The following is a 26,916-nucleotide window of genomic DNA, read 5'->3' on the forward strand; positions in this document are numbered from 1 at the left end:
TCAGACAAAGATTTAGGCTCTATCTGCCTGCTCTGGAAAGATCTTGCTGAGAACATTGTAGGGAAATTATCCCATGGAGTTTTGAATTTGATTACAGGCAAATGCAGAAACTTACTGCAAAAAAAAAAAAAAATGCTGCTGGCAATTCAGTGGAGCAGTTCCCACCCTCCTACTGTGCAATGGAAGCCCCTGAACTAGGTTTCCTAGCAGAAACAGAGCATGCCAGGCTCACACAGTCCTCTTGCCTCACAACTGCCCCAGCCCTGATAAGCTACAGCTGCTGCTCCAGGGCTTGTGCTCTGTGTGCAGCTGAGCAATTTGCCTTTGTCCCTATCTGACTCCAGTAGGTGGGACATTAAAAAGGAACATCCTGTCCTTTCGTAGCTAGATCTAGCTAGACTCTGCTCCAGATCAGTGTTCAAAGGTACTTGTCTACAATATGAAACAGCAGCTCAGATTTGACTGAAAGGAAAACCTTCAGGTTGTAAAAATAATTAAATTGATAGTTTCACTGGAGGTCAAAAGCCATAGCTCAACAGAAGCCTTCTGAAACCTTCTGATTAAAGATGAGTAAGTGTACAACATACCTTATCATCTGTATCACCCTGCAAATGACTAGCTGCTTGCCCTTTACCTGAGTTGCAAGGCAGCTGCTGAGCTGCTGCTCCTGGAGAGCTACTCACCGCTTTCCACCAGGTCCCTGGGGAATGGAGTCCACAGTTCTCGCTGAATTCTAAGCAGCAGGAGTCCGGCACCCGGGTCGTATTGTACACTTCAAACCAGTCAGTGTAGTTGGAGACTCCACAGCATCTGAACTGGAAAAAGAAGAATCAAGATGATACTGTAAGTATGATCTGTCACTGACTTCTGCTTGTTCTGACTTCTGCCTCCTGGAGATGGACGTTCAGCACATTTCAATTACACCAGCAGAGGCTTGAAATTTTAAAGAAATACAGTATTTCCTCAGCTTTACCCAAATAGACCCTTTCCCCCACTCTTTTATATGTTTACATATAGTCTTGTATGTAGCTAATGTTGACACAAGAAGGCAAAGGCACCTATTTGCAGTGGCAGGCTGCTGCAGGAGCTGGAACAGAACAACCCCAGTCAAGTACTGAGGTTAAGAGTTGATGTGACTGAGCAGGATCGTAAGGATCATTTGCATCTTGTTGCCAGGAAAAAATTATTTAAGATAGAGCTACAGCATCCAGGAGATGAAGATACTGGGATCTCTACGGCACACTACTATTTCTGAAACCATGATTGAAGTTAACGAGGCAACTTTCTCTCTAAGCTGTTAATTACTGAGCACCTTTGACAGTTTTGTCAGTCAGTAAAAGATGTATTTCCTCCTCTTCTCTCTTTGGTGCAGTGCCTTAATGTCATCATCTGATGCTGCTAAATAGTAGTGCTTTGTCTGCATTAAGTGCCTGCATACAATGACACAGCGTACAATGCCTATGTTTTAGTGCTAAATCGGAAGGTTTGTTCGACTTTGGTAGTGGGGTGAAAGGTACAGGAAATATACATAACAGTACAGGGAATGGCTCTGTGACCATCTCCCCCCTCTGGGAACTGGTATATTCCTGTGATACAAAATAAGCTAAGACTCATTACCATATAGATGTACACACCATCTGTCATGCCTATGCTAAATCAAAAGTATGATTTTATCAGTATTTAGACACTTTACCACTAATGAATAAAACAAGATAACATTGGGCTGCAGAACTGCTCTCAGCTATTGGCAGTACTTCACACTTTTTCAAGGCTATGCCAACCACCTACTTAGCCCCAAAATGACTTGCCAAGATCTTATTTTTGAAACGTGATTTTATATAAGCTTGTATGGTATTTTTCACATCCCTATAGAGACCATTCCTCTTGTTTCTGATAGACACATAATCGTGCAGACATCTGCATCACCACGACTGAGGATCTAATTCAGATCCTGATGTTTACATCTCCTGAGGGAGATTTTTTCCCTCTATATATAACAGTTGTAGAGTATATGGGCACAGAGGGCTGAGTGTTCAGGTCTTGTTGCACACAAGATCTGCCATTCAAGACCAACAGAGGGCAGAGGTGTCATGCGCTGCCTCGCACATCATATGATGCTTCAAGCACTCACAGCAAGTAGTCTGCGATAAAGACATTTCAGTGCTCACAGCACTGTTCTTCTTTTGCCAAGCTGAAGTCAGAAATCTTTCCTGGATTAACATCTGTCCCCCCCAAGGTTCTGCTTGGAATTCTGATTTGGTCCATGGCAGGAATCAATCCTTAGCTTGCAACTGTTTTATTTGTGAGTTTACAGGCTTCATTATCTACAAACTGACTTGAAAGTAAAAAAAAAGTTTATGACTTTTTTTTGTTCTATGTCCCTGCATACAAGACAGGAGCTCCACGCATAAGAGGTCCCAAAAGCGGAAAGGAGCAGCATGGAAGACATGGCATGAATTTGAGGAAAGCAGGTTTATCTAGAAATCTAACAAGGTAGTCTTGCAGGCTGTCATCATTAGAGTCAGGAGGCAGCTCTTTGATAGACAGTGAGAAGTGACAGCTTGTAAATAGCAAGCCTTGAAAATGTGGCTCATCTGTGATATAGAGAGTGCAACAGTAAGGGCTGAGACATTTGGGTGATGTTCTGGCTAAACACAAGTGACACAAGTTTGCATAAATCGGGACTAGACCCTTTCACAGAATCACAGAATGGCAGGGGTTGGAAGGGACCTCTGGAGATCATCTAGTCCAGATGATCATCTAGATCATCACTCCCTGCTACAGCAGGATCACCTAGAGCAGGATGCACAGGATTGTGTCCAGGCATGTTTTGAATATGTCCAGAGGAGACTCCACAACCTCTCTGGGCAGCCTGTTCCAGTGCTCTGTCACCCTCAGGGTAAATAAGTTTTCCTCATGTTCAGATGGAAATTCCTGCATCCCAGTTTGTGCCTGCTGCCCCTTGTGCTGTCATTGGGCACCACTGAAAAGAGTCTAGCCCCATCCTCCTGACACCCACCCTTTTGATATTTATAAGCACTGATAAGATCCCCTCTCAGTCTTCTCCAGGCTAAATCCTATTACGTGGCTGAGGGTCAAAGTCTGACAGACTAAGAAGAAGTAGCACAGGTTTTGTAGTTAAGAGCACACCAGCAGGTTGAGGTTTGCTGTTCCTATGGAGCCTGTGAAGCAGAAGGTGGCTAGGCCATGATCTGGGTTTGGGACTCCAAAGAGTAAAACTTCCTAGTAAGCCAGAAGGTGGAAATAGGAGGGGATGCAATGGCAAAGACAAGCTGCAGTTGAACACACATTGCCTGCCCAGGCAGAGCCTCTGTGTATTGTACAAGAGGAGAGGATTAAATATTGATAGTTGCCTGCCACCGCTGGCAGACAAGGCCATCCCAGCAACGGGAGAAAGGGCTAAAAAAAAGATCAAGGGAAAAAATAATGACGTAGCATGAGGATCAATAGTCTTGGGACTAGAAGAAATAATGTCTGGAACTGTGATTGGAAGAGATGTCATGGCTTTGGAAGACAAAGGAAGGATAAGCAGCGGGTGATGCACAATCCTGAAGGAGAGAAGGTGACAAACACACACGAGTACTAACACCACAGAGACCAGAGAGTGCACGAGCAAGTGAGCGAGCAAAGTTCAATGAAGACCAAGTCCAGTGAGCAGCATCTCTAGAGAGCAGAGGCACTGACCATGGCAGTAGGTCAAAGAGGCAAGAACAAGGAATCAAGCAGCAGTGGGATTGAATGGGTCACCAGTATAGACACAGCAAAGAGATCCTGCTAGATGCCAAAAAGATGGGTAGGCTGAGAGCTCAGTAAATTCAGAGACTTCATTATGGAGGCCCAAGTAGAGAAGAGAGAGTGTGGGAGTGATTTTGGGTCATGTGAAAAGTGACTGATTTATCCTGTGTGCATGAAGCTGAATGATAAGTAGCCAAATTGTTGACGGAGATGAGTGACTATTAGAAGAAAGGGGAATATTGAGGACAAAGAGCAAAATAAGAGGATTTTTTCAGAGTCCTCTTAGCTTTGAGAACAATGTTCTCTTTTTAAAAGTTAGAAGGTTTCTGAGCAAGGATAATTGGACACAGTCCTATACTTGGAGGATGGAGAAAGCTCAGGTCACATGAAGGATAATTTCTGTCACCAGCAGTTTGTTGTAGCCAATTATACTGGACTTCACGTTCTTCCACAAAGGCTGATGTTCTGCCAGTGCCAGAATGTTAAACTGCCATTAAGCAATTGCAGACTTGATTTTTGCTACAACCACGTTCATTTTTTGATCACATTTACAGTTCTATCTTGTTCCCTTCACTAGTTAAGTGATAAAATTAGACAAAATTACCTAACTGATTAGTTCTATTCCTAGTTTCAACAGGGAATAATCCACTTCTGTTTTTTAGAAACAATTACAAACTAATAGTGCTTATTTTGGGGTACCCAGACTAACACACTTTAAAAGGGGATAATCTGTAGAAAATGTCAGCTACTGTCTTGAATAGCAGCAACTTTAAGACACCTTGACTTGGACATCTCAGGTCAGTTGATTTTAGGCTTGCAGCTGTGAAGGAGCATGCATGATTAAATGCAAGTGTGCCTGCCCACATGAACAAATGCCAGTACTTATGGCATGAGGTGACAATTGGGTAGTACTTCTGGGGCACTCATACAGTGTTTGGCAGAGTTGCTCAAACAAGCAAAAGCTTGTCAATGCCTCTGAGTATCTTAAGTTCCTGCTGCTGAACATTTCCAGGAATACTGACAATACACTGCTGTTTGTTTCACATGTTTCATGTGAGAGGCTCTGTCTCCGGAGATGTCAACACACATTTTTCCCCTCCTTTGTTAGAGAGACATAAATCACTCCCCTATCGATTACCTGTGGGGTTCTGAAGCAGCTTGTCAGTTCCCAAGAGCTCAGGACACGCAGGGGCTGCTCAACACGACAATGCAGTCAAAGGTTGTGCTGCTCAGGAGTGCTTTTCCCAGCTGAGCAGCACCGAACAGCACTGAGGGCTCTGTGCTGTATTTATGGAATGCAAACCTGCTTGCAAACAGCTTAATTTTTGTGCTAACAAGTAATTGCTGCTCTAGCATGGGGTATCTAGGGCTGGTAATTAATGTTAAACACAAAGTTTCTATCAGTGCAATAAAAATGTTAAGGAGTTTGATTCTTGTATGTATTTACAGGCAATCCCAGTATTGAAGGCTAAGTACGCCTTATTTTCTTTGCCAAATTCCTGCAAAATCAGCCAGGCTGGGATAGGGTTCATGAAAATAAACAGGCACCCAATCCTTGCTGCAGACAGATTTTAGCAATTCCTGGTTTTCCAGTTTTGTGAATGCGACAGAGAACTAGGGACAGGGTAGGGTGCATTTTATACACCTTTTTCCTCCACTGTAAAAAGTGGTGAATAAGATAGTTTTATTCTAAAATCATGTTTAATGGGTGGTTTGGATTACTTCAGCAACAATCCTAAAGTATAGTTTGATCTAACAGAATCAATGACTGGGGTAGAGGGAGATGGGTCAAATTTTATTCTCAGTTACAGTGATCTAAATAGACATGAAAGGCATTACACAGCAGTAAAAGTGAGCTGAATTTGCTCACTTTAGTGAAGCTAATGCGTTTTCTGCATGCCTCTCGAATTACTGCATGGTTAGTTAAAAGGAGAGGTGTTCAAATATTGATCACAAAGATGTTGGGGATGAAGCAACATTTTAAAAATTAATGCCTGTTTCTCATTTCCTAATAATCTCCACTTGTAACTTTAACCAGTCCTGGTTGGTAAGGAGTGTAATGCAGTTCAGCGTAACTTACATCCTAAACTATTAGAATTTCAGTCATGTTTAAAATCATTTTGTACACTTTCATATTCTTCAGTCATGAAGCCACCTGCTTGTGTTTCTGATCCTTTTAAGGTTTGAAACACCATTGAGAAAGCCTGTGAGTTCGGTTAGCTGAAGGTATTAAGAAGAAATCAATAAAATGTTCTAATTTGAAACAGCTCCCTGACCTAGAGGCTCAATATGATTGCAAAACGAGTCTAGTGCTTTTCCTTTAACATGTTGCATGTATGCAGCTCAACCCAACTCCTCTATCGGTAATCTGAACAGAGCAGTCATGGACCAAAACTAGAAGTTCCTCCTTAAAGATAGACCCTGTTTTTAACTTGTCCCCAGTTACGTAGGAATTGTGTGCTTCTATTAAAAGGAGGAAAACCATTTCCAAAGGCACAAAGGCTTCAGAGAAGAAAGCCCCTGAAAAAGGTGCTCAGGTCTTTCACACCTGAAGAAGAAATGCAGTAATCACCACTCACAAGTCACTGTGTGCGCACTGGGTATCCATTCTCCCAGCCAAAACTCCTCTCTGATTTGTGATCAGCCAGCTCTACAGAAATGAAATACCATCTAAATGTGGTTCTGCTTCTGGAAAAACATTTTTTCCCTTTCTTTAAGCAGAAGTTGCCATACACTGTCGTATTTAATGAACTCAGGGCAGGGATGGTCTCTAAGCTAATAGTAAGAGAGATGAAGAACTATGTTAGAGCTTAGCTCTCTCATGTCTGAGCCTACTACTTTACCCACAGTGCCATCCTTCTGCTCAAGCTCTGAAAAATACTTTTGCAGAGAAAGGAGTGAGACTGCAGAGAGGGTAAGGGAGAAGGACTCATGATGATTTCTGCTACTGTCATGTTTTTCATGTCATGCTTTTTTCTGAGGCTGCTGTTTTCCATCCATGTACAGACATGGCCCATAGCTCAACCAATGACTGATGTCTGCTGGCTCCATTAGAAGAATCAGTGCTGAGACATTGTCCTATACAGCAACATGGTTAGCTCTAATGTGGGGGTTGTTTGAGAGCTGTCTCTTAGGAGTCGGAATGTAAACAGCAAGCCTGGGCTGGGACTTTCCTTTCAGAAGGTCCACTGTATTGCTCTAATCCTCCTATCATTGATTACACTCTACTGATTAGGGATGTAAAGGATAATGATTATTACTGAACACAAAAAATAATACTTGGCATTTACATAGCACTATTCAACTGCAAAGTGTTTTAGATAATTAACCATGTTGGGATTGCCTTCTCTGCACCACTGCAATACTCTATTCCTAAATAGTTTTGAAAGATACATGTGAAAACCAATTATGCAGAGCTGTAAAAATGGATCTGTGGGAGCTCTTTGCTTTTCTCTTTAGTGCCCAGCACGAGGAGCACATAGACTTTAACACTACAGTACTGTCAAGACAGTGCATGGTAATTTCATAGTTGCCATGTTAGAAAAGACAGTGATGTAACATGACTGTACCTGGCTTGCAAGATGGCACTTTCCTATTATCTTTTGGGCTCCTAAGACTTGGCTAACATTAGTTTCATCTGAAACTTGTAACGTGCTCTTTAATAGGTTTCAAGGCCAAAGGAATTAAGACAATCGAGGCATGATCTGTAACACTACACAAGCCAGAGACTATTGAGTCCTGTCTCAAATCCAACCTTGTCACTGAAGACAACCATTTCTTTTAGACAAAAAGCCCTGTCTTTACTTTCAAGAAAAAGACTCCACATTCCTGCTGTATAATCACATACTACCATCAGATATCTGTATCTTGAGGTTTTAGCTCTTGGATCAATTACAGAATCCTTTTCTTTCAAAACCCTTTTCCCTTCCTGCTCTCTTTTTAAGGACTGCGATCACATCACTACTTCATCTTTTCCCGGTTATATAAAGCTTTCAAAATTTCTCACCATAATGTAAATTTCCAAAATCCTTGTTATTCTTTTATAATTTTTCTGAATCCAATCCAACTTGTGAACATCTTGAAAAAACGTGACCAGGTGAACTAGACATAGTATATATTGTTACATCTATTTTACAGAAAGAGGAGGAGGAGGATAGGGTTTATATCCCAGAAGTCCTTCAAATAATGCTTTTACCCCACCTTTGCTATATGCTTTTAACAGTTCTTGGGGTGTCACAGAAACCAGATTGATAGTTACTGCAAACATCTTAGTAGTAGTAATTTTTACTACATTTTTACTAAGCAGAGTTAAGTTAATGTAAAAGAGTAAAACTTCTAATACTGTTTGATATAAGCAATGATAGTAAAAATTTTATCTACATTTCACATGGCTTACTCTTGGGCTAGCACCACGAAATGCATTTCCCTTGTCAGTAATTGATGCTTTCTCATATTTGATCATAGTTTTGGAAAAGAAGAATATTAACAATATTGCAGGATGCTGAGGCTTTTTAAAGGTAACTGAAAGAACCTTCCACATGCAATTGTTAGGATGCAGGACTGGAAAGCTTATTAGCTTGTTTGCAGGACCCGAGCTGTTTGTCTTTCACACACAGTACTGTTGCTGTCAACCTGCTGAACTCAATACAGACAGCTCCCACAGCCCCAAAGATGCATGTGGAATTTGGCCAATCGGTTCTTTTGTTCAGTTAGTGATCCCAAATTTTTAATTTCTCATACATTTTCTTAGCAGCCTGCCACTCCTGTTATCTTGCATCGTATAGAATAGTATACGTGAATCCTGACACCACCAAACTGAAAGATGTTCAGGATTTCAGCCCAAATGGCAACAGAGGAAATAAAGGGTAAATAAGCAGGTTTGTCGTATGAAAATGTGGTAGGGAGCCCATCCATCATCTCAAATAGTTCATATAACCTTGGAAGCACTGGGAGGGGTTATCGTCTTTGATAACTAAAGCCCTGCCTCTCTACCATGCTAGCACCTCTGGAAGAGAATTTGAGAAATCTATGCAAGATTTTTTGAGTAAAGCCAAGGCAGTACAAGTGCTTCTTCCTAAAGTGGAAGAAAAGTTGGAGCACATTTCCTCATACAAGAAGCAGAGAAAATCAAACCAGAAAGATCACCCCCCAAGAGAACTGATTGATCTGAATATGAAAAGAGAAGGACAGAGCTAATAAACCTGAACTGTCAGTGATGGTGTTTCTTCAGCAAGCCAGACAAGGACAAAAGGAGGAAGCCAGCTATAGTGTTCACCAGTCCTTATGAGACAAACACTGGCAGATTGAGTCAGAGAATCAGAAGAATGCTATAGCGGTGGCAACACAGCAAAAAGCATTCCCAGCCCATCTGTGATGGAGGATGATTGAATTCTGCTGGGGAAAATGTACTGACTGTAGGAGGAAGTTGTAAACACCATGGCCGGTTTCCATTTTGACTACACTAGTGGAAACCAACAATAGCAATGAAAGGAGACAGGACAGAAATGAAAAAGGGTTGAAGTAGTTCTTTGTTATTATGCTATTGCTCTTCATTCCCACATAAGCCGTCCCTTTGACTTTAAAGAGAAGGTACTGCTTGTTTTCTGTCTGACCATCTCCTTCATTTTCCACACAGCAGAGAATATATGATGTTTAGGCATCAACACAATATAAATTTTTAAAAGAAATAAGCTATCCTGGTCAAAGGAGAAATAAATAAAAATTACTACTTGTTACAAAAAGCAGAGATTTTACTTGCTAATGTGCTGACTGGGTGGGAGGAAGAGATTGGCTTCATATCTGGAGGTTTAATTAGGTTCACACCCAGAATATGCAGTTACACAACCCAGAGGGTAAAGAGGAAGGAAAAAAAAAAGCCCAGACTTACATCTGTTTGAATGATGCTCCATGCATTAGTTAGACCAATATTTCCATCTGTCCCATACAAATGAAGCCCTTTCTTCAGATCACGCTGAGCATACTTGTCAATCTAAAAGCAACAACAAAAGACACAGAACTCAAAATTTGCGGAGTACCACATTTCAGAATCAATATGCACAGAGCAGGGAGATGTTGGACAATAGTCCTACACCGAAATTAATAAAAAGTTAACCAACATTTTCTAAAGCCTTCCTCCAGTAAAGTTGATCTATTACAGGTATCTGCATTTTGTAAAGAACATGAGGAGCTGCTGTTCTGAGTTAATGTTCATGTTTTCCATCACAGACCTCCAGAACATCTTTTCCGTTCTCAATCACCGAAGTACTATAGAGAGACTGGATTCAGTTTAATCACTCATTTTTTTGCAAATGAGGCCTGTATATGAAAACATTCATCTACCCACAGCATTTCCTTTTAGCTTAATATCTTCAGTTGACCAAGTACCCCTCAGCATCTTCCATATACTTCCTGGGAGATCAACAGCAGCATTAACATTGTACTAATGCTCTGAATTGTGTTCACAGTATCAGCCAGGGTACCCCACTTCTTAGAGCAGGATGGACATAGTTATACTGAAGCACTGGAGAATGAGCTATCCAAAATTCAGGACAGTCAGGATTTAAGAATATAGTTACTAAATAGAACTGCTCTTAAATAAATGCATTTTTGTTGATTTAATGAAAGTACAAAGTTCCGCTTTAGAGGCTTTTGCAATTGAAGATGGTGCTTCCTTGTTGAGAGCCTCTACTGTTAAAGCAGGCTATTGTTGGATCCACTGGTCACCAGCAGGTAGTATCCAAAATGATTGCAAGTGCCTCTCTCCCAGTCTAACCATACATACACATTTCTACAGAATCAAGCAAACACAAAAAAGGAAGTAAATAATAAATGGATATTCATGGTTTAACCTGATTTTTCTGTTATAAATGAAAAGCACTGAGTAGTACATTCTCCCCTCCCCTGGGTGCTTGTCAATGTTAGTGGTCTGTTTGACATCAGAGGTATAGCAAGAAGGGTAAGCAGTCCTGTCCCATTTTCTTCTCCATCAATCTGCTATAAATCTGACTGCAAAAATACAGTGCCACTCTGAGATTTTTCTGCTGCATCAAAAAGAAAACCAAAATTAAATTCACAACTTGCTTCATGGGGACAGTCTAAGTTAATACATACTCTCTTCCATATCAGACAAAAGACAGACATGGTGTATTCTCTAGTGCTTGCCCCTCTGAAACTAGTCATTCCAGCTGAGAGTGGTCTAAAGTGAAGTAACCAATGCTAACTTTGATTTAACAGAGGCAACAAAGGTATTCTGCTTCTACCATACACTTGGATTTTCCTTCTGCTTTGTTCAGTCAGAATTGTTTTCATTTGCTTCTGGAAAAGAAAAAAGTGGATGCAAAGCATCTTCCACAGTGTAAAAGAGGAACAATTTTCAACCCACTACATCATAATTACTATGGGGTAAATGTAAAGTTACTCAACAATGACTCCACAGAAAACTATGACTTCAAAAGTTCATCATGTCCAAGAAATCTCTGCTGTATGTGCAAAGGGTTGTGCTCGGTCTCTCCAGGTCTTTTGTGTCCTTCCCAAAAGTTTACCACCATCAAGCTGAGCCACTAATAAAATAACTTTGGGACAGTACAAGAAAGATGTACAACTTAATCTCATCACCTTAACTCTTATGCAAGCACTTTCTCGTGGATGACTATCTTGAACAGTAGGTGCTGTGCTCCCACTGTAATTATCATGTGAGCTGCTTTTGAATTTATGCAGAGATTATACATAGTCACAGGTACGTTAATTGGAAGAGAAAACCAAAGCTGAAAGCTATCATTAAATTTGGAATTAGTTGAGAAAATTACAGGCAATAAATGATAAACTCGTATGTGTGTGGGATTCCTAGCATTCATTTAAGAATTAGATTGAACTGGGTTTCAGCTCTTCACTTACCCTCAGCTCCCTGTGTCTCAACTGGACCTGCTGTGGTCTTGAGCGGAGCTAGTCTGACAAAGACTTTGAAATTTAGGTAGTGTCCCACAGAGCTAGTGAGGTAAATTATTTGTTGAAAACCTAATTCTTATTCAGAAAGGGACAGAGGTGAAGAGAAACAGCATAGCTGAGGTGAGGCGGGGACAGAAATCTAGCGAGTAGATCTGTTGCCTTGAAGATGAAAGAGAAAGGTCTTCTCTGAATATTAATTTATCACACCTGAGAAAATCTGCCCTGTAAAGTGAGAGAGTTATGCATCAGCCTACAGTTCATATCACCACTAATCTGGAACAAGGGAGATAAGGTCAAATGAAACAGTGATGCTTATCTGAAGGGCAACTGCCATGCTACCAAAAGGATGCAAAATGCAAAGTTTGCATTTCCTTACTCAAATTTTGTTTGTAAACCAATGCAGTGGTTCAGCGTGATAATCCCTTTTACCAGGGCTCACAGGCAGCCCTTGTTAATGCAATCTTCACATCCTGTTTGGGATTCATAACAACAATAACAACAACAACAACTAAATAATAATTTAATAACTTAAAATCAATATTTATAAAGTACTTCAAGATCAGGAACAATGTTTTGTTAGTCCGTGTGTGCTTTAACATGGTCTCAAGAGATTCCCTCACCAAACATTCCTGGTCTTCCTTTTACCTGGAGAAAACGCACTAACAAGCAACTTGCTGAGGCAAAACGAAAGCAAGCCCTCTCTTCCTCATAAAATTTACCACTTTTCTCCACACAAAGACTGCAAGACCTTTATACTGGGAACACAGCTGTCAACAGATTTCCATATTTCAGAAACTGAGTAAACAGCAGAGCATTACTCAAGAAAACAGGTACTATGTGACCAGTTCTCTCACTGCCATTTCAAAAAGCCTCCACAGCAAGTTCCTCAACGTCAAGTCATGCACATTGTATGACATACTATTATTTGTTGGTTTAAAAAGAAAGTGCCTGTTTGAATCTTTTTTGGAAGAGGATATAAGCTTTTTATAATTCCACACCATGTGGTGTGTCTCATTTCCTTAAATTTCTCATCTCTATGCAGGTTCCAACTTTCAAAGAGGTATACACATGCTGTGAAACAGTACCTCCAGATTTCTTTACTTTTGTATTTCATTTCCACTGACATTGGAAGGTATCTGGAAATCTCACACAGTTTTATACATATACATACACAGAGAGAACTTTATATCTACTGGAGTGATCGTAAATGTAGGATTTTACATAGTGCTCCCTTACTAAAATTTCTAACTGATCTTCTAACCAACAGTGCTGTAAATGCACCAAAGTGTGCTATTCTCTGAAGAGCAGCTGATTTAAAAACTCTTTCTCACAGAGCTACTCCTTAAGGTGTTGACACTCCTGTGTTTGCTTACACAAGGGTCAAAAAGATCTTCATCATCACCTAGAAATAACCTTATACAGCACAACTGAGTCTGTGGCCCTTTGGCACCAGGAGAAAGGAGAAGCAGGTGTCAGCCTTTGGTCTCCTGTCACTTGTGTTTGCAGCTGAGGAACCAGCATGAAGTCCTCCACTATCTGTGTCTACCCTGTTTCTAGCCAGTAACACAGAGCCTTTTTTGTTAATGTGTTATCTTGTATGAATTAATCAGTCTTGACACAGAAGTAGTCTTGGACTTCTAAGAGCACAAATGGTATTAAACAAGACCATTTCTCTCATTCAGGCTGTGAGGAGTTGTCTATGTGCAGTCCTATTAAAAGCACATTGACCTCTGCTTGAATAATTTGTGTACAAGGTTATAAGATGGGGTTTTTTTCCCCCTAATTGAGGCACTGCTTGAAGCTCTAGAAATACGATTCCTACTGGCTTTGACCTGAGAGGGGTAAGTAAAACTCAATACCTATTTGTGGAGCATAGCTGGCAAATGCTCCTCAAGGTCAATCGTGCCTAACAAATTTGGTGGCCTTCTATGACGGGGCTACAGTGTTGGTGGATAAGGGAAGGGCAACTGACATCATCTCCCTGGACTTGTGCAAGGCATTTGACACTGTCCCGCACGACATTCTTGTCCCTAAATTGGAAAGACATGGACATGACGGATGGACCACTTGGTGGATAAGGAATTGGCTGGATGGTCACACTCAAAGAGTTGTGATCAATGGCTCAATGTCCAAGTGGAGACCAGTGACGGGTGGCATTCCTCAGGGGTCGGTACTGGGACCGGCACTGTTTAACATCTTTGTCGGCAACATGGACAGTGGGATTGAGTGCACCCTCAGCAAGTTTGCCAACGACACCAAGCTGTGTGGTGTGGTCGACACGCTGGAGGGAAGGGATGCCATCCAGAGGGACCTTGACAGGCTGGAGAGGTGGGCCTGTGCAAACCTCATGAAGTTCAACAAGGCCAAGTGCAAGGTCCTGCATATGGGTCAGGGAAATCCCAAGCACAGCTACAGGCTGGGCGGAGAATGGATTGAGAGCAGCCCCGAGGAGAAGGACTTGGGGGTATTGATTGATGAGAAGGTCAACATGAGCCAGCAGTGTGCGCTTGCAGCCCAGAAAGCCAACTGCATCAAAAGAGGCGTGACCAGCAGGTCAAGGGAGGTGATTCTGCCCCTCTACTCTGCTCTTGTGAGACCCCACCTGGAGTACTGCATCCAGTTCTGGGGTCCTCAGGACAAGAAAGACATGGACCTGTTGAAGCGAGTCCAGAGGAGGGCCACAAAGATGATCAGAGGGCTGGAGCATTTCTCCCATGAAGACAGGCTGAGAGAGTTGGGCTTGTTCAGCCTGGAGAAGAGAAGTCTCCAGGGAGACCTTAGAGCAACCTTCCAAGTACCTCAAGGGGGCCTACAGGAAAGCTGGAGAGGGACTGTTTACAAGGGCATGTAGTGACAGGGCAAGGAGTAATGCCTTTAAACTAAAAGAGGGTAGATTTAGATGAGATGTTAGAAAGAAATTCTTTACTGTGAGAGTGGTGAGGCACTGGAACAGGTTGCCCAGAGAAGTTGTGGAGGGCCAGTCCCTGGAAGTGTTTAAGGCCAGGTTGGATGGGGGCTTTGGGCAACCTAGTCTAGTGGCAGGTGTCCCTGTCCATGGCAGAGGGGTTGGAACTAGATGATCTTTAAGGTCCCTTCCAACCCAAACCAGTCTACGAGTCTATGATTCTATGATTTTGTTTCCTCCTCAAAATACTTTTAGAATAGCAGGAACTTTTCAATATGCCTTTATTCTAATTGTATATTTGATTTAAATGAAAACTCACAAAACACCCCAAGCTGTCTCTTCTGCCTTCAATTTGAGTTTTCAGAAAATGATCCTTCTGAAAATGAAATGCTGCACCACAGTGATTCATCACGTCTCTTGACAAATGATCCACCCAGCATTCACCAATTTGTCAGCTTCTCTTGTTCGTCTCTGTGCTACGAGTCCTCAGCCAGGCAAAATGTCTATCGCAAAACCGGGACTGTAAGTACTATATTAAATATTCTGCAATTTGAATCTGGTCTGTTCTCCCATACGCAAGCCAGGCCCTTCACAAAGCACAACTCTATCTAGTGAAGGAGCACAATGAAGCATAATAAAAAGTCTCAGCAGCCAAACCATTTCTCTAAACGAGATGCCTATTTTTAGTCATGTGGAATACCAGAGATTTCCTTAGAAGAGTTTCTCAAAGGTTAGGGAGTTAGAACCTTTTATCAATCTGGAAGCAAAGCAGACAAAAATTCCTTTCCTCCTTGCAATTCATTGGTCAACAGATGAGAGGAGTAAGCTTCAAGCTGGCACCCCATCCATATCAATTCCCATGACTTCTGGCTTCAGACACATTGGAGACTTGCTCATGCTTATCAGTGCCATTGGATTTCTGTGGTGTTTCTACTAACATAAGTTAAATGTGTCTTGTAGCTTAGTGTGGTAATCCACTACAATCCAAGACTGCAAGCGAACCACTTCTTAGAGTAGGGCATGGATATTACTAGTACTTTATCTAAGGTAAGATCCTGTTTTCACTGTAATGAGCACAAATAATTTCTCACTGACTTCCATTAGGCCCTAATTTGGCTCTTAAATCTCTCATTGTCCTGTTAAAAAGACTTTCTAAAAAACATATACTACACCAAGGTAGACAAGTCATGTTCAGAGAGTTTCAGGCAATGAAGGAAACTCAGTATTTGATCTAGAGAAGAGAAAGCTACAAGAGATGTAGCAGGACAGGAGAGAAATGCTACAGAGGTCAGGAAAAGTGGCTGGAAGCAGCTGATGCAGTGAGAGAGAATGGGCAGGGATCTATCTGAGCCTCATCAAAATTACAACTGTGACAAAACATCCCTTAAAAAATCTTACTTAAGTCTGCATATAAATTCAGGCCAGATTAAAAAATGGCTCCTTCCTAATCTGTATTCCCATGGGACAGCTACTTAAGCTGTAGCAATTTATGTGTAAAACTTGTTTTACTGTCAGCTTTGTCCCCTCATTGCTTCAGAAATCTGGAGCCTCCAAGCAGAATTGTGGCTGGTTGGCTGACAAGTCCAGCTGCAGAAGCCAGCATCCTTCAAGAGGACCAAGAGCTTGTCAGACTCCACCTTGCCTCCTTGAATAAGACAAACTAGGAATAATTGAGGCTGAGATAAAACCCATGTAACAGCAGCAACAATAAAAAACCTCCTTAGCACAGACACAGACACACTGAACACGCTACATAAACATTCTGCACAGCAAAAGCCCAGTGAGGCTTGTAATTATTTCCATCTCTGTATTACAGATGAGGGATTGCAGTAGCCTTCTCAGCTCCTGGGGATGGTTTGACAGATCTCTCAGAGTCTAAATGAAAGGCTTTGGAGTTTATCTACTTACTGTTAAGGCATGAAATGGAAGACAAGTACTGCTCCCTGAGAAGCCCAGTTGTGTAATTTCGCTGCTGCTAAGGAGGAGGAAGAGCTTTGGAGCAAAACTTCTTGGGCAAACAAGAAAGTTGTATCTGTGCAGAACACAGGTATTAATATTTACAGCTAATATGATGCAAGACTTAGATTAAACTGAAGCTATACCAATACTGAAGAGACAAAGTCCTTCCACTGTCGCAGCACACTGACAGGGAAGGTGGCTTTGCTGTAATCCTCTCTGGAAGAAAGGCCAAAAGAAGGTTCTTGGGGAGATCCTTATCAACTACTTTTCAACTTTCTGACAGCATGAGATATCACTTAGATTCTGGCATAGCCTTTAGGCAAAGGCCAGAGGATGCCAGCAGCATCCCCAGCCTTCTAACCTGTAGGCAATGGAGACTTTTAATTTCAAGCCTCAGTGCTTCCCTACCACATCATGAACAAAAATTCCACCCAACAAGCCCCTTAAACTGGACAAAGCCTCTCAGCAGCATTTCAATATAGGTAAGTAAATATTCCTGACCTTTCTGGTGATTGCTTCCCCTACCTCTCTGTCTCTCCACCAGAACAGGAGAGGCTGTAAGGAAATGACAAAATATCCAATAGTTTCTCACCAGGTAAAACTTTAATTTAATGCCTTGATAATGATTCTCTACAAATAGGGAGTGGGAAATCGAATGTAAACAGAAAGTGCCTAATATATAAGGTCATTTGTGGGAGCACTCTTGCCTGCTAAGAAATGAGATTGATTGTACCAACAGGTAAGGCTTGTTTTAAATTAGATGTCCCCAAGCCTGTCTACAAGAAGCTCAGAGCAGTAAGTGCTCTCCTCACCACTGAAATCTTCCCTATACCATCTGCCTACAAATAGAAAACTTGCATGATTTTAGCAAGTAAGAGACATTGCATGAATTTTGCTGATGTTTGGCAGTTAAGGGACAATATATGAATTTCTTGTCAGTGTCACACAGCATCTCTAGGATGCTTTGCTCAGCTCTGTGGTATTCCCTCTTCCTTACTTCCTCCCCAAATGTGAAACAACTTAACTTTTTTTTTTTGTGATTGCTTCCTTAAACACAGCAAACCACTTGCTTAGTGAATTCTCTTTTCCTAGTTTGACTGCAAAAGCCTACAACAGGAGTCTAACATTTTACAGATCTTCCAAACTTCAATAAGTTAGTTGAAATGCTTATTTGCCCTAGCAGTGTTTGATACCAAGAGAGATCCACTGGCACTGGCAGCATAACTTCAGAGCAAAAGCAGAGAAAACAGGAACAGAAGATTGTAGGAAATGGTCTGGGAGTGGCAAGAAGAATGAGTATTTCTGAAACATGCTGGCTTGGGTGAACTGAGGTGAGACCTTTCAGCTGTGCCATAGGCTCCTACACAGTCTTGAAAAGCCACTGTTTATCTTGTGTTTCAGTTCGCTATTTGTAAAACAGGAATAACCTGACTCCACTCATGCCATAAAATTAATGATATAATTTGGAGTAGGTATTTGAATACCAAAACGAACCTTGGACATGAAGCCACATACAGAATCTAGGACAAGGAATAGAGTTACTAACGTGAGAGGGTCAGTAACCCTGCTGGCACTGAGAGGGGAAAAATGAGGTTCATCAGGAAGCAAAAGGAAGGACAAGTACATCTTGCATTGGGCTGGAGGAGGCAGCTGGTGAAACTATGAGTTTCCCACCATGCGCTCTGACAAGGACCAAGAAGTTTTTCTAACAAAAAGCCACTAAGAAAGTCAAAGAACTTGGGTTTTTCAAATCAGTTTTTCTTGGATCCATGGTTTGTGCTTATGTCATGGTTTAGCCCCCACCAGCAACTAAGCACCACGAAGCCGCTTGCTCACTCCTCCCCCCTCCAGTGGGATGGGGAGGAGAATCAGAAGAAAAACGCAAACCTTGTGGGTTGGGATAAGGACAGTCTACTGGGACAGCAAAGGAAGAGGAAAATAACAACAACAATACTAATTAAAGAATATACAAAGTGGGTGATACACAATGCAATTTGCTCATCCCCCAGAACCCAATGCCCAGCCGTCTTAGACCAGTGATTCTTCCTCCCTGTCCAGCTCCCTCCTCCTTTTATATGTCATGTATGAGCATGACATGATATTGTACCAAATATCTCTTTGGCTAGTTTGGGTCAGCTGTCCTGGCTGTGTCCCCTCCCAGCTTATTGTGAAAATTAACTCTATCCTAGGTGAAAACCAGGACAGCATACAATTAGTCGCAGTTTAGGTCAGTGTCTTCCACTCACAAGCACCTGCTTGTACTCAAAAGCAGGCGTCGAGGCACCTGATGCGGCAGATGGCTGAGACTGCAATAATGGAGCCACTGAAACATTCCCGTACTATTGATACTACTAAAATGCCAATGAATCCCAACAGCAGCTTTAGTGCTACTTTGTTTTAAACAAAAGATCACAAGTAGGACAAGTAACTAGGCTCTGCGACTCAAAATTTTTCATGCAAGAGCAAATTAAAATGTTTTCAGCAAACTGCACCTGATTTTGTCCAAATGATTCCTTTAAAGTCCAAGGGAGAGACAGGCATTTTATCACTGTTCCATATAAAGTGAATATTTAGCTTCCTATCATTGCTAGTATAAGGGGAAAGTACGCTTTTCTGTAGCCAGAGAGGCCACTGCCATCTAATCAGCTCTTATGCACAGCAGCAGCTGAATAACTTGTTTAAATAGAGTACATCATAACTAGCTCAGAGATATGGGCTCAAAATGTTAAGGTGCAGCTATGCACATTCTTTGATTGCATACAGAATGAAGCCAATATAGCACAGCTGACTGCTTATTTAAGAGAACGTGTACATCCAGCTCTCTGTCTTGTATGGCACCCAGTGCACAGGTACTTTCCAAGGAGATAGTCCTAGACATCCTTAAAAAAATCCCAAACTTGTTTCTTTTTAGTGAACCTAGCAATAAAAACTTGAAACATTAATTCTTGGCTTGCTGCTTCTTGTTTCAAAGGAGTTTGAATGCTGCAGCAAATGTGGGGAAAGGGCTTGGTAAAAATAGGTAGGTAAATCAAATTGATTACATACACAAAAGCCTGACACTGCAAATTAATTACCAGGATATTAAGTCAATTCTTCTTGGGCATTATGCGTTTTCAGTGACAAAAGGCTCACCATGTTGGTGAATTTCAGGTGAGTGAACACTGAAATACATGGGGTTTGTGACATACTTAATTATTTATACAGCATTCAGGATACATCTTATGCTGATTCCATAGAAGGAAGCTTTTGTTTACATATAAATAAGCTGCTCTTCAGATTATTAAGCTGTTTGGGTAAAAATGATAATAACATCCTCAAGAGCAGTAACACCAGCAAAGTTGGGTGCCATTTCTTTTCCAGAATGAAACTCCCTTTGTAGTAGGTTTTCTCCATATACTTGCTCCAAAGATGACTGACACAAGAGAGCTTCCATCCCCTTTCTCCAGTTATGTATCCCACCAACTGCTGGTCTCAGCAACGATTCTCTGTTTTGACAAATCAGCCTTGCATCTCACAGATCTCACAAGTGATCCTCAAAACCCTTCCTGTGCCGCCCCTCCTACTCACTCAAATTGTCTTTTCCCAGACATGATCCTGTAGAAGTCATTGCTTTCCTGCATGTCCCACTAAATGGTAATTTTGCCTTGACCTCTAGTGGCTACAGGAATCCACCTGTGCCAGGGTGTAAAGACTCCTCTGAGCTACGCTTATGTATTGAAATCCCATGTACAGTGAATCCAGGCCAGCAGAAAAGGGAAATGCCCATTCTTTCAAAACTTATGCTTATGTTGAGAATATTCCCAAGATAACTGTATTCAGCCTCTTTGCCTTTTTTCTTTTTTTTTTAAAAAAAAAGGTAATCACTTTCATTTGTCCTCAACAACCATCAGTATAACCTCAGATAAGTAAATTGGGAAGGATGCTAATTAACATGATACATGCTGTTGGGCCTTTGTTTGCCAAGAGACATGAAAGGTGGGTTGCATTTGTGTTTCAAGCACTAACAACCTGTTATCTCCATCTATACAGACCAAAAAAAAAAAAAAAAAGGCAAAAAAATCCCAACCACCTAGGGATGCACATGTCAATAGAGCTTAAGATCCAATTACCTGCCACAAAGGCTTCAGGACGTGCAGAGGCAAATCAAAGCAGAGAGACAAGCCACTTTCCTTGTAGGAACTAATGACCATTGTGTGACTACCTATTAGGCATAACAGTGACATTGGACGCAGACTCCTTCTCAGATGCTGTGAGCTGGGAAAAGGGAAGCCAGCAGTTTACTCACAGAGCTAAAGGACTTGGCGATTTGCCCACTAAGCCATTTGTTGCAGCCATCCCACGGGATCAACCTTTGCTTCAATTATTTACAATACTTATTTACTTAGTTTAAAGGTGAATGAGCTTTCAATAAGAAAGAGCACTACTAAAATATCAGGGGAGGAGGGATAGCAAAGGCAAACCATACCATATGCTCCTACTGTGGTAAGAGAAGATGAACAAATCCCAAAACCCATGTAAGTATGGGCTATCTGCAAATCCATTTATCCAAGTAACTTAAGTTCATTTCCTCTTAAATTCATTACTTTGGTAGGAAAATATAAGCCAAAATACAGAATTTATCCACTGCTGTAAGTGGAATACATCTCTGTGAAAGTCAAAACAATTACACCCTAAGCAGATCGGCCTCTGGTGGCAGTTGAACCTTCGTGGGGGCCACGGGAAAGGCACATAAGGTCTCCATGGTTAATCACAGGCACTGGCATTGTCACCTCTTGGTGGCAGAGCTGGTCTGCTGAACACAGCGTTGTCAGCTCCACTGGCAACTAGTCACAAGGAGGTTAAGCTGTAAAGCAAGTGGGGGAGAGGGCTGGTTAAATCATGTCCTCAGGGGAAGAAATTTTCCTGATTCCTTAGAACAGGGGGAGCAAATGTCTGCTGATAAGCCACCTTTCTCTGTGCTGGAACTGAAAGACCCATTAAAAACCAAAGCAACCCGGGGTTAAAATCTGTTACTCTGCCTGAAGAAACTTGTCTGGAGAGAGAGAATCTGTGGAAACATTGAAGAACCTGTGTCTTCCTAGATCCAGGGAAAGTTAATCCTTAGGGAAAAGTGAGATTTGCACACAGCCTGCTTTATTATTCTTAAGATCAGCTTTCTCTGAAATTAACTCATTTTAAATAAATAATGCTGTGAGGAGAACTATCACTGTCCTTGGAGGGAACAGACCAGCAGGCAAAGTCAGGCAGCAAGCTTTATGCCTACCATGGGGTGATCTCTGCTCAGCCTGAAAGTGGGAAAAGTGCAGAATGCACCCCCAGAGACAGAGGGCAGCATAAATTGTAGATTCAAGTAAGAGACTTTAGAGGAATGTCTGGCTATTTTGCAGAAACTTGGCAAGACCACTGGAAGAGTTGCCTGGCTTTATTTTGAAGAAAACGGAACAGGATCTCAATATCTTCCTGCCTAAACACCAGAGAAGATAATTATCTCTTTACCTATGTTTTCTTCCTTGAAAATATGTTCTTTTCGTCCAATCACGTAGACATGTGAACTTGCAAGAATCACAGGTTATGCTAAATGCCAGCTCCTCAGCTAGAAGAAATCTGCGTGGGTCCGCTAAAATCAATGGAGTTGCTCACATTTCTAGCAACTTGGCATCATCACATGGTGTCTCCAGTGGCTCAAAATCATGCTTCTATTAGGGTACATGCAAGCTTGTAAACTTCTCCAAAACAACATCTCTGACACCATGGGAGTTCTGACCTTCAGCAATTGGAATTACTGTTTTGAATCCTCAGGTAGCTTTTCAGTGGAGATATTATAAACTGGTAAATAAAATGTCTTGGAAAGCTAGCAGATAACAAACGCAACAGAAGTGAATAACTGCTATTAAATGCCTCCCTTGTTTTAATGAAACAAACAATTGCAGCTCTTCACCACACTTCATCGAAAACAGATTTTTATCATGAATGGAGTGATTTGGGACTCAGTCACTGCAAATGAATAAACTACATGGAGATCACTTTCCATAATAACAGAACACAAGCAAATAAACAAACTGCCAGTCACACTTATGTGGCACAAAATCCAAGTTTCCAACACCCTCGCTACTTCTAATAATATCAGAAAAAAAGCCACATTTCTCATTGGAAGTCATACAGGCTGAATGGAGAAGGAAACATGGTTGTTTCCCCACATGTTAAACAGAGATAAGTGACAGTACCTTCACTGACCAAGGTGCTGTAGGACTGCAATATTTCCATACAGAAGAGAATTATATATGCTGGTTTTTCACATAAAAAGTGGTATTTACCAAATGAACAGCACAGACCCTGCTAAATGGCAGCGAAGTTGGATGAAAAGAGAAACCAGAAATCTTGAAGAAAGATTCATCACAAACTGCTGCTACTTGGGCAGCCCTCCTATATCCCACAACACGATACATGCACATCCTGGCTGCCAAACACAACTCCAAATTGGCAAGAGGTTTGGCTCCCCTCCCAGACCCCACTGGGGTGAGCAGTGGAGGACAGCATCAGCACCACTGGTCTGTGGCAGATGCAGTGTTTCAAATCACCTAGGGCACATACTAACTTCTTTTGTAATTGCATCGACATGTAAATGGTGACATACAGCCTGTATATCTAGATATCAGTGGCCACCCACTACCTGTTGACAGTTAGTGGAGTCTGGAGAGACCAAGGAGTTTCAGTTCCTCAACTACCTGGTGGTCCCGAATGAAAGGAAAGGACACTCAGGGATGCCAAATGGAAAAGGCAACAAAAGTCAGCATAAAAAATGCACATATTGTTCATGTGAGCAGCAAGGGACCCAACAGAGATTATGCTTTGAGCCACCCTCACCTAACCCTATAAAAACCAACACACTAGTAAGCATTTGATGATCACATAACACATGTAGCTGGACTAGAGGTAAGCAGACCCCCCAAAGAAAGAGGATGCCCATGTCATGACAGAGATGAGTCCCATTCCAAATCCAGAGGGGCCACCATTTAGGAAAAAGGAAGGAAAATTGCAGAATTGGTCCCTCTCAGCCTGCCTCCCCCACAAGAACTGAACAAGGTCACATCTAAAAGTATACAAAGAACTGTTTACAATAATCCAGACTCAATCAAATAATCGCTGGCCACAACACCACCTGCTTCAGATGGCAATCACTTTTAATCAGTTCTAAGCACATGCTGCACCTTAATCAGGACCCTTAAAGGGCTTATCTCCACTGGATAATTTCACCTTCACTTAATTGACTGCCAGCCACCTAGAGGTCACTGACACATTTGTAAAGGTTAGTTTGGACAATCATCAAACGCTTCTGGTTTGCCTCTGAGATCAAACTACAGTAATATTAGCTTGGCTCAAACATGCAGCTAGTGCCAGAATTGCCTTTAAAAATGTGCAAATCATCTGAAGCTTATTGTCAATCAACTACAGCTCAACACCCCCCGTAGTCAGTACACGCCTATGGTATGGGCTGTATCCTGTTGCCAACCTGCTATGCTAATTCATCTCCTTTCTCTCTCTCCCACAAAACCTCAAGTCTTAAAAGCTTTCTATCAGGAATGAAAACACTGCTCTTTTTTTTTTTTTTTTTTTAAGTTTTGTTTGTAGTTTACACCTACTTTGTGTTCATGCAATTGACTTAACCCAATATACAAGCCTTCTAGAAGAGGCATTGTTGTTTCAAAAAGGTAGTGTTTGGGCTAAGGACCTGAAACAGGTTTCTGCCGTATACAAGCGTCCCTTCTAGAAATGGCATCAAGATACTGGAAGTAATCCAGGCAGACTAAGCCATTGTCAATGATGATCTAGTTTATTTAGAAACAATCTTTGTCAGAAGGGTGCGTTATCCCTCAGAGAGGAGCACAAACCAAAGTAAAAGGTTAAATCTGCCACATATGACAATGGTCTCAAGAACACCTCTGAGGATGCTCCTCAGCTGTCTCTGGCTTGTTTTGTATTTATTGCTCATGCTTCTACCTTTCAAAATGAGCTCCTCTCTCCTAATTAAGAGATTGACATTTTGCCAAAGAGAAATATTGATCCCAAGTCTCTTCTTAAAGCTGGAAACTGCCTTCTCCTTCTCATCCCACTTGGATTCGCTGGTGTCTAATATTGCTGGTTGAGCTAGCTCTGAGACCTTTTTCTCCATGGGGCATTCATCTGGGTCTCTCCACCTGTCTAAACTTACTGCTTTTGACACCTCTAAAGAGCTCAAATTTGACTGAAATTTGCTATCAGGTTCAAAGTTTATGGGGGTATAAGAGAAAGAAAAGCCAGTGCAGCCACACTGAATATATTTTTAAAAGTAAAATTTACAAATAAGGAATATCATTAAAATATAGGGGGTTAATACAGTGGGGTTTTAAGTGGGTTCTTGACCCAAAGTTATTCGGTATTTTTCTCATTGTGAGGGAAGGAAGTATAAAAATCACTGCTAATGAAATTTTGTAGATAACACACAAAACTTGCTGTGCATTAAATAATCTGCTGCTATCACTTGGCCTGCTTGCTTACAGAGCCTTGTGGCTTATCCAATCAAATACCAGAACAGTCGTTAAGGAACAAAGATAAAAGGTCACACTACAAGACTGGAAACCATATTCTGGAAAGCAGGAAATCTGTGGAAGGACTGAGGAAATGGAGGTGTACATGCTCTGAGGGCAACACTTCCAACTTACAGAGGAAACAGTCATGGGTATATTCAAGATAAGCTGTATAAAAGTTGAGTTGTATCATCTCCACACTCCAGAATTGATATCCATATTTTCATAAATCCACTGAAAATTTGAAAATATTTTAGAGAAGATCTACAAGAAAAAGCCAGTCACTGAGAGGCATGCTTTACTTTGCATGACTAACACTCTTGGATAAACTAAATGGGGTGACAAGGTTAAAAAGCAGCCTAATTGCAGTCTGCAAGTACCTACATGGAGAAGCAATTCTCAACAGCAGACAGCACTTTAACCTACCAGAAAAAGACACAATGAAAGTCAATGGTTAGAAGTTTAAGTTAGACAAATACAAGATAGAAACAAAGCATAATTTTAACTGTGAAGAAAAAAATAATCCTTGGAACAAATTATTGAGGATTGAGGTGCAATGATGTCTTTAAATCAAGGGTCAAGAATTTTGCAAAGTTATAACTCAGATGTAATTAGTTAGATGACAAGAATACTGATTGAAATGCTATGGACCATAGATGTCCTTAACCGCTTCATCTGGTCTTAAAATTTATATATCTTTCCAGAAGGCTACAAAGTTTTCCAAGGATAAGGACTTTGTTATTCATGCCAGATTGTGTCACCTATGCCCTGCACCTTGAACTTTGCTTCAAATCCATCCTGAAAGAAAAGTTGACATAAAATATATCAGTCTATTTAGCACATCCCTTGGAGACTCAGGCATTGCTACTTTTAAACTGGCACTAGTGATTTTGGGGCACAAATTCTCCTAGATCACAGCCCAAGTTCTCTGAATGGGCTCCCTATTTGCCAAATCCACAACTCCTTGCCCATGTCAACACTCAGAAGTTCTGGTCCCAGTATTGCCTGGGCTGCTACTGACTATGCGGCAGAGCAGGGGTCCTCTGGGAAATATGTCATCCAAGTTACCAAGGTCAGCTGCTCCACAGTCACCATCCACAGGCAGGCTCATTTGCCCTGCAGCAGATTCATGGCATTCATCTTAGAGGCTGCTTTTACCCGGCTTCACATGGTACACCGTGAGAGCCTGCAGAGTCATCACCCAAGTACTGTGGCTGCATGGGAGAGGCCAAGCCTAAGGAGTCACAGGTGAGCAGCTCTAAGCTGTGCTGCCTTAACTCCCTTGGTACAGGGAAATATATTTTATTCCCTCTGATATAAAGTCAGGAGTCATAGATAAATAGTAAAAAATGCCTTCAATATACCTTTCAGTTATCAATGCCGCATGATTATTTTGTCAGTCCAAACAGTTGAGTCCTTTTGGTTCCTTTAAACTGCCTCTGTCCCTTACCTGTCCTCCCAGATACTTCCCTGAGATATTGTAGCACTGGCTTGGCAGGGTGCGGCATCGCCAGGTCCATCTCCAGTCTATACCCAATTAATATGCACAAAATCAGGGCATCAGGCTTTAATCCCAATCCACACAGACAGGGCTGTGTTGAACACAGAGCGCAGCAGCAAAGGCCACTTAACAGCCACAGACACTGTGCTGTTTGCTGCAGTCACTCGCTATCAGTGCTTTAGTTCTGCAGTATTTTTCTTCTAGAGAAGGAGCCTGTGTGCAGTTCTGCTATTCAGAATCCCATCAACTTTTTATTTTAAATACTTCCATCGTCTAAACTGTAACCA

General features: G+C 41.6%; 1 protein-coding gene across 19 annotated transcripts in view; it reads right to left on the reverse strand.

Moving 5' to 3' along the window:
* The window catches only part of TSPAN4 (tetraspanin 4), a 474,563-nt gene that overhangs the window by 12,829 nt on the left and 434,818 nt on the right, over positions 1 to 26,916 (reverse strand). For all 19 annotated transcript variants that reach the window (XR_008577182.1, XR_008577183.1, XM_054825787.1 and 16 more), the window contains 2 exons: positions 9,644 to 9,745; positions 684 to 815 (listed from right to left, as the gene is read on the reverse strand). Coding sequence is in view for 17 of the 19 variants with exons in the window: in XM_054825787.1 (XP_054681762.1) it covers positions 684 to 815; positions 9,644 to 9,745 (234 nt within the window). In the remaining 2 variants the exon portion in view is untranslated. The remainder of the gene's footprint in view (positions 1 to 683; positions 816 to 9,643; positions 9,746 to 26,916) is intronic.

This window comes from Grus americana, chromosome 5 (assembly GCF_028858705.1).
Source record: "Grus americana isolate bGruAme1 chromosome 5, bGruAme1.mat, whole genome shotgun sequence".
Classification (NCBI taxonomy): Eukaryota; Metazoa; Chordata; class Aves; order Gruiformes; family Gruidae; genus Grus; species Grus americana.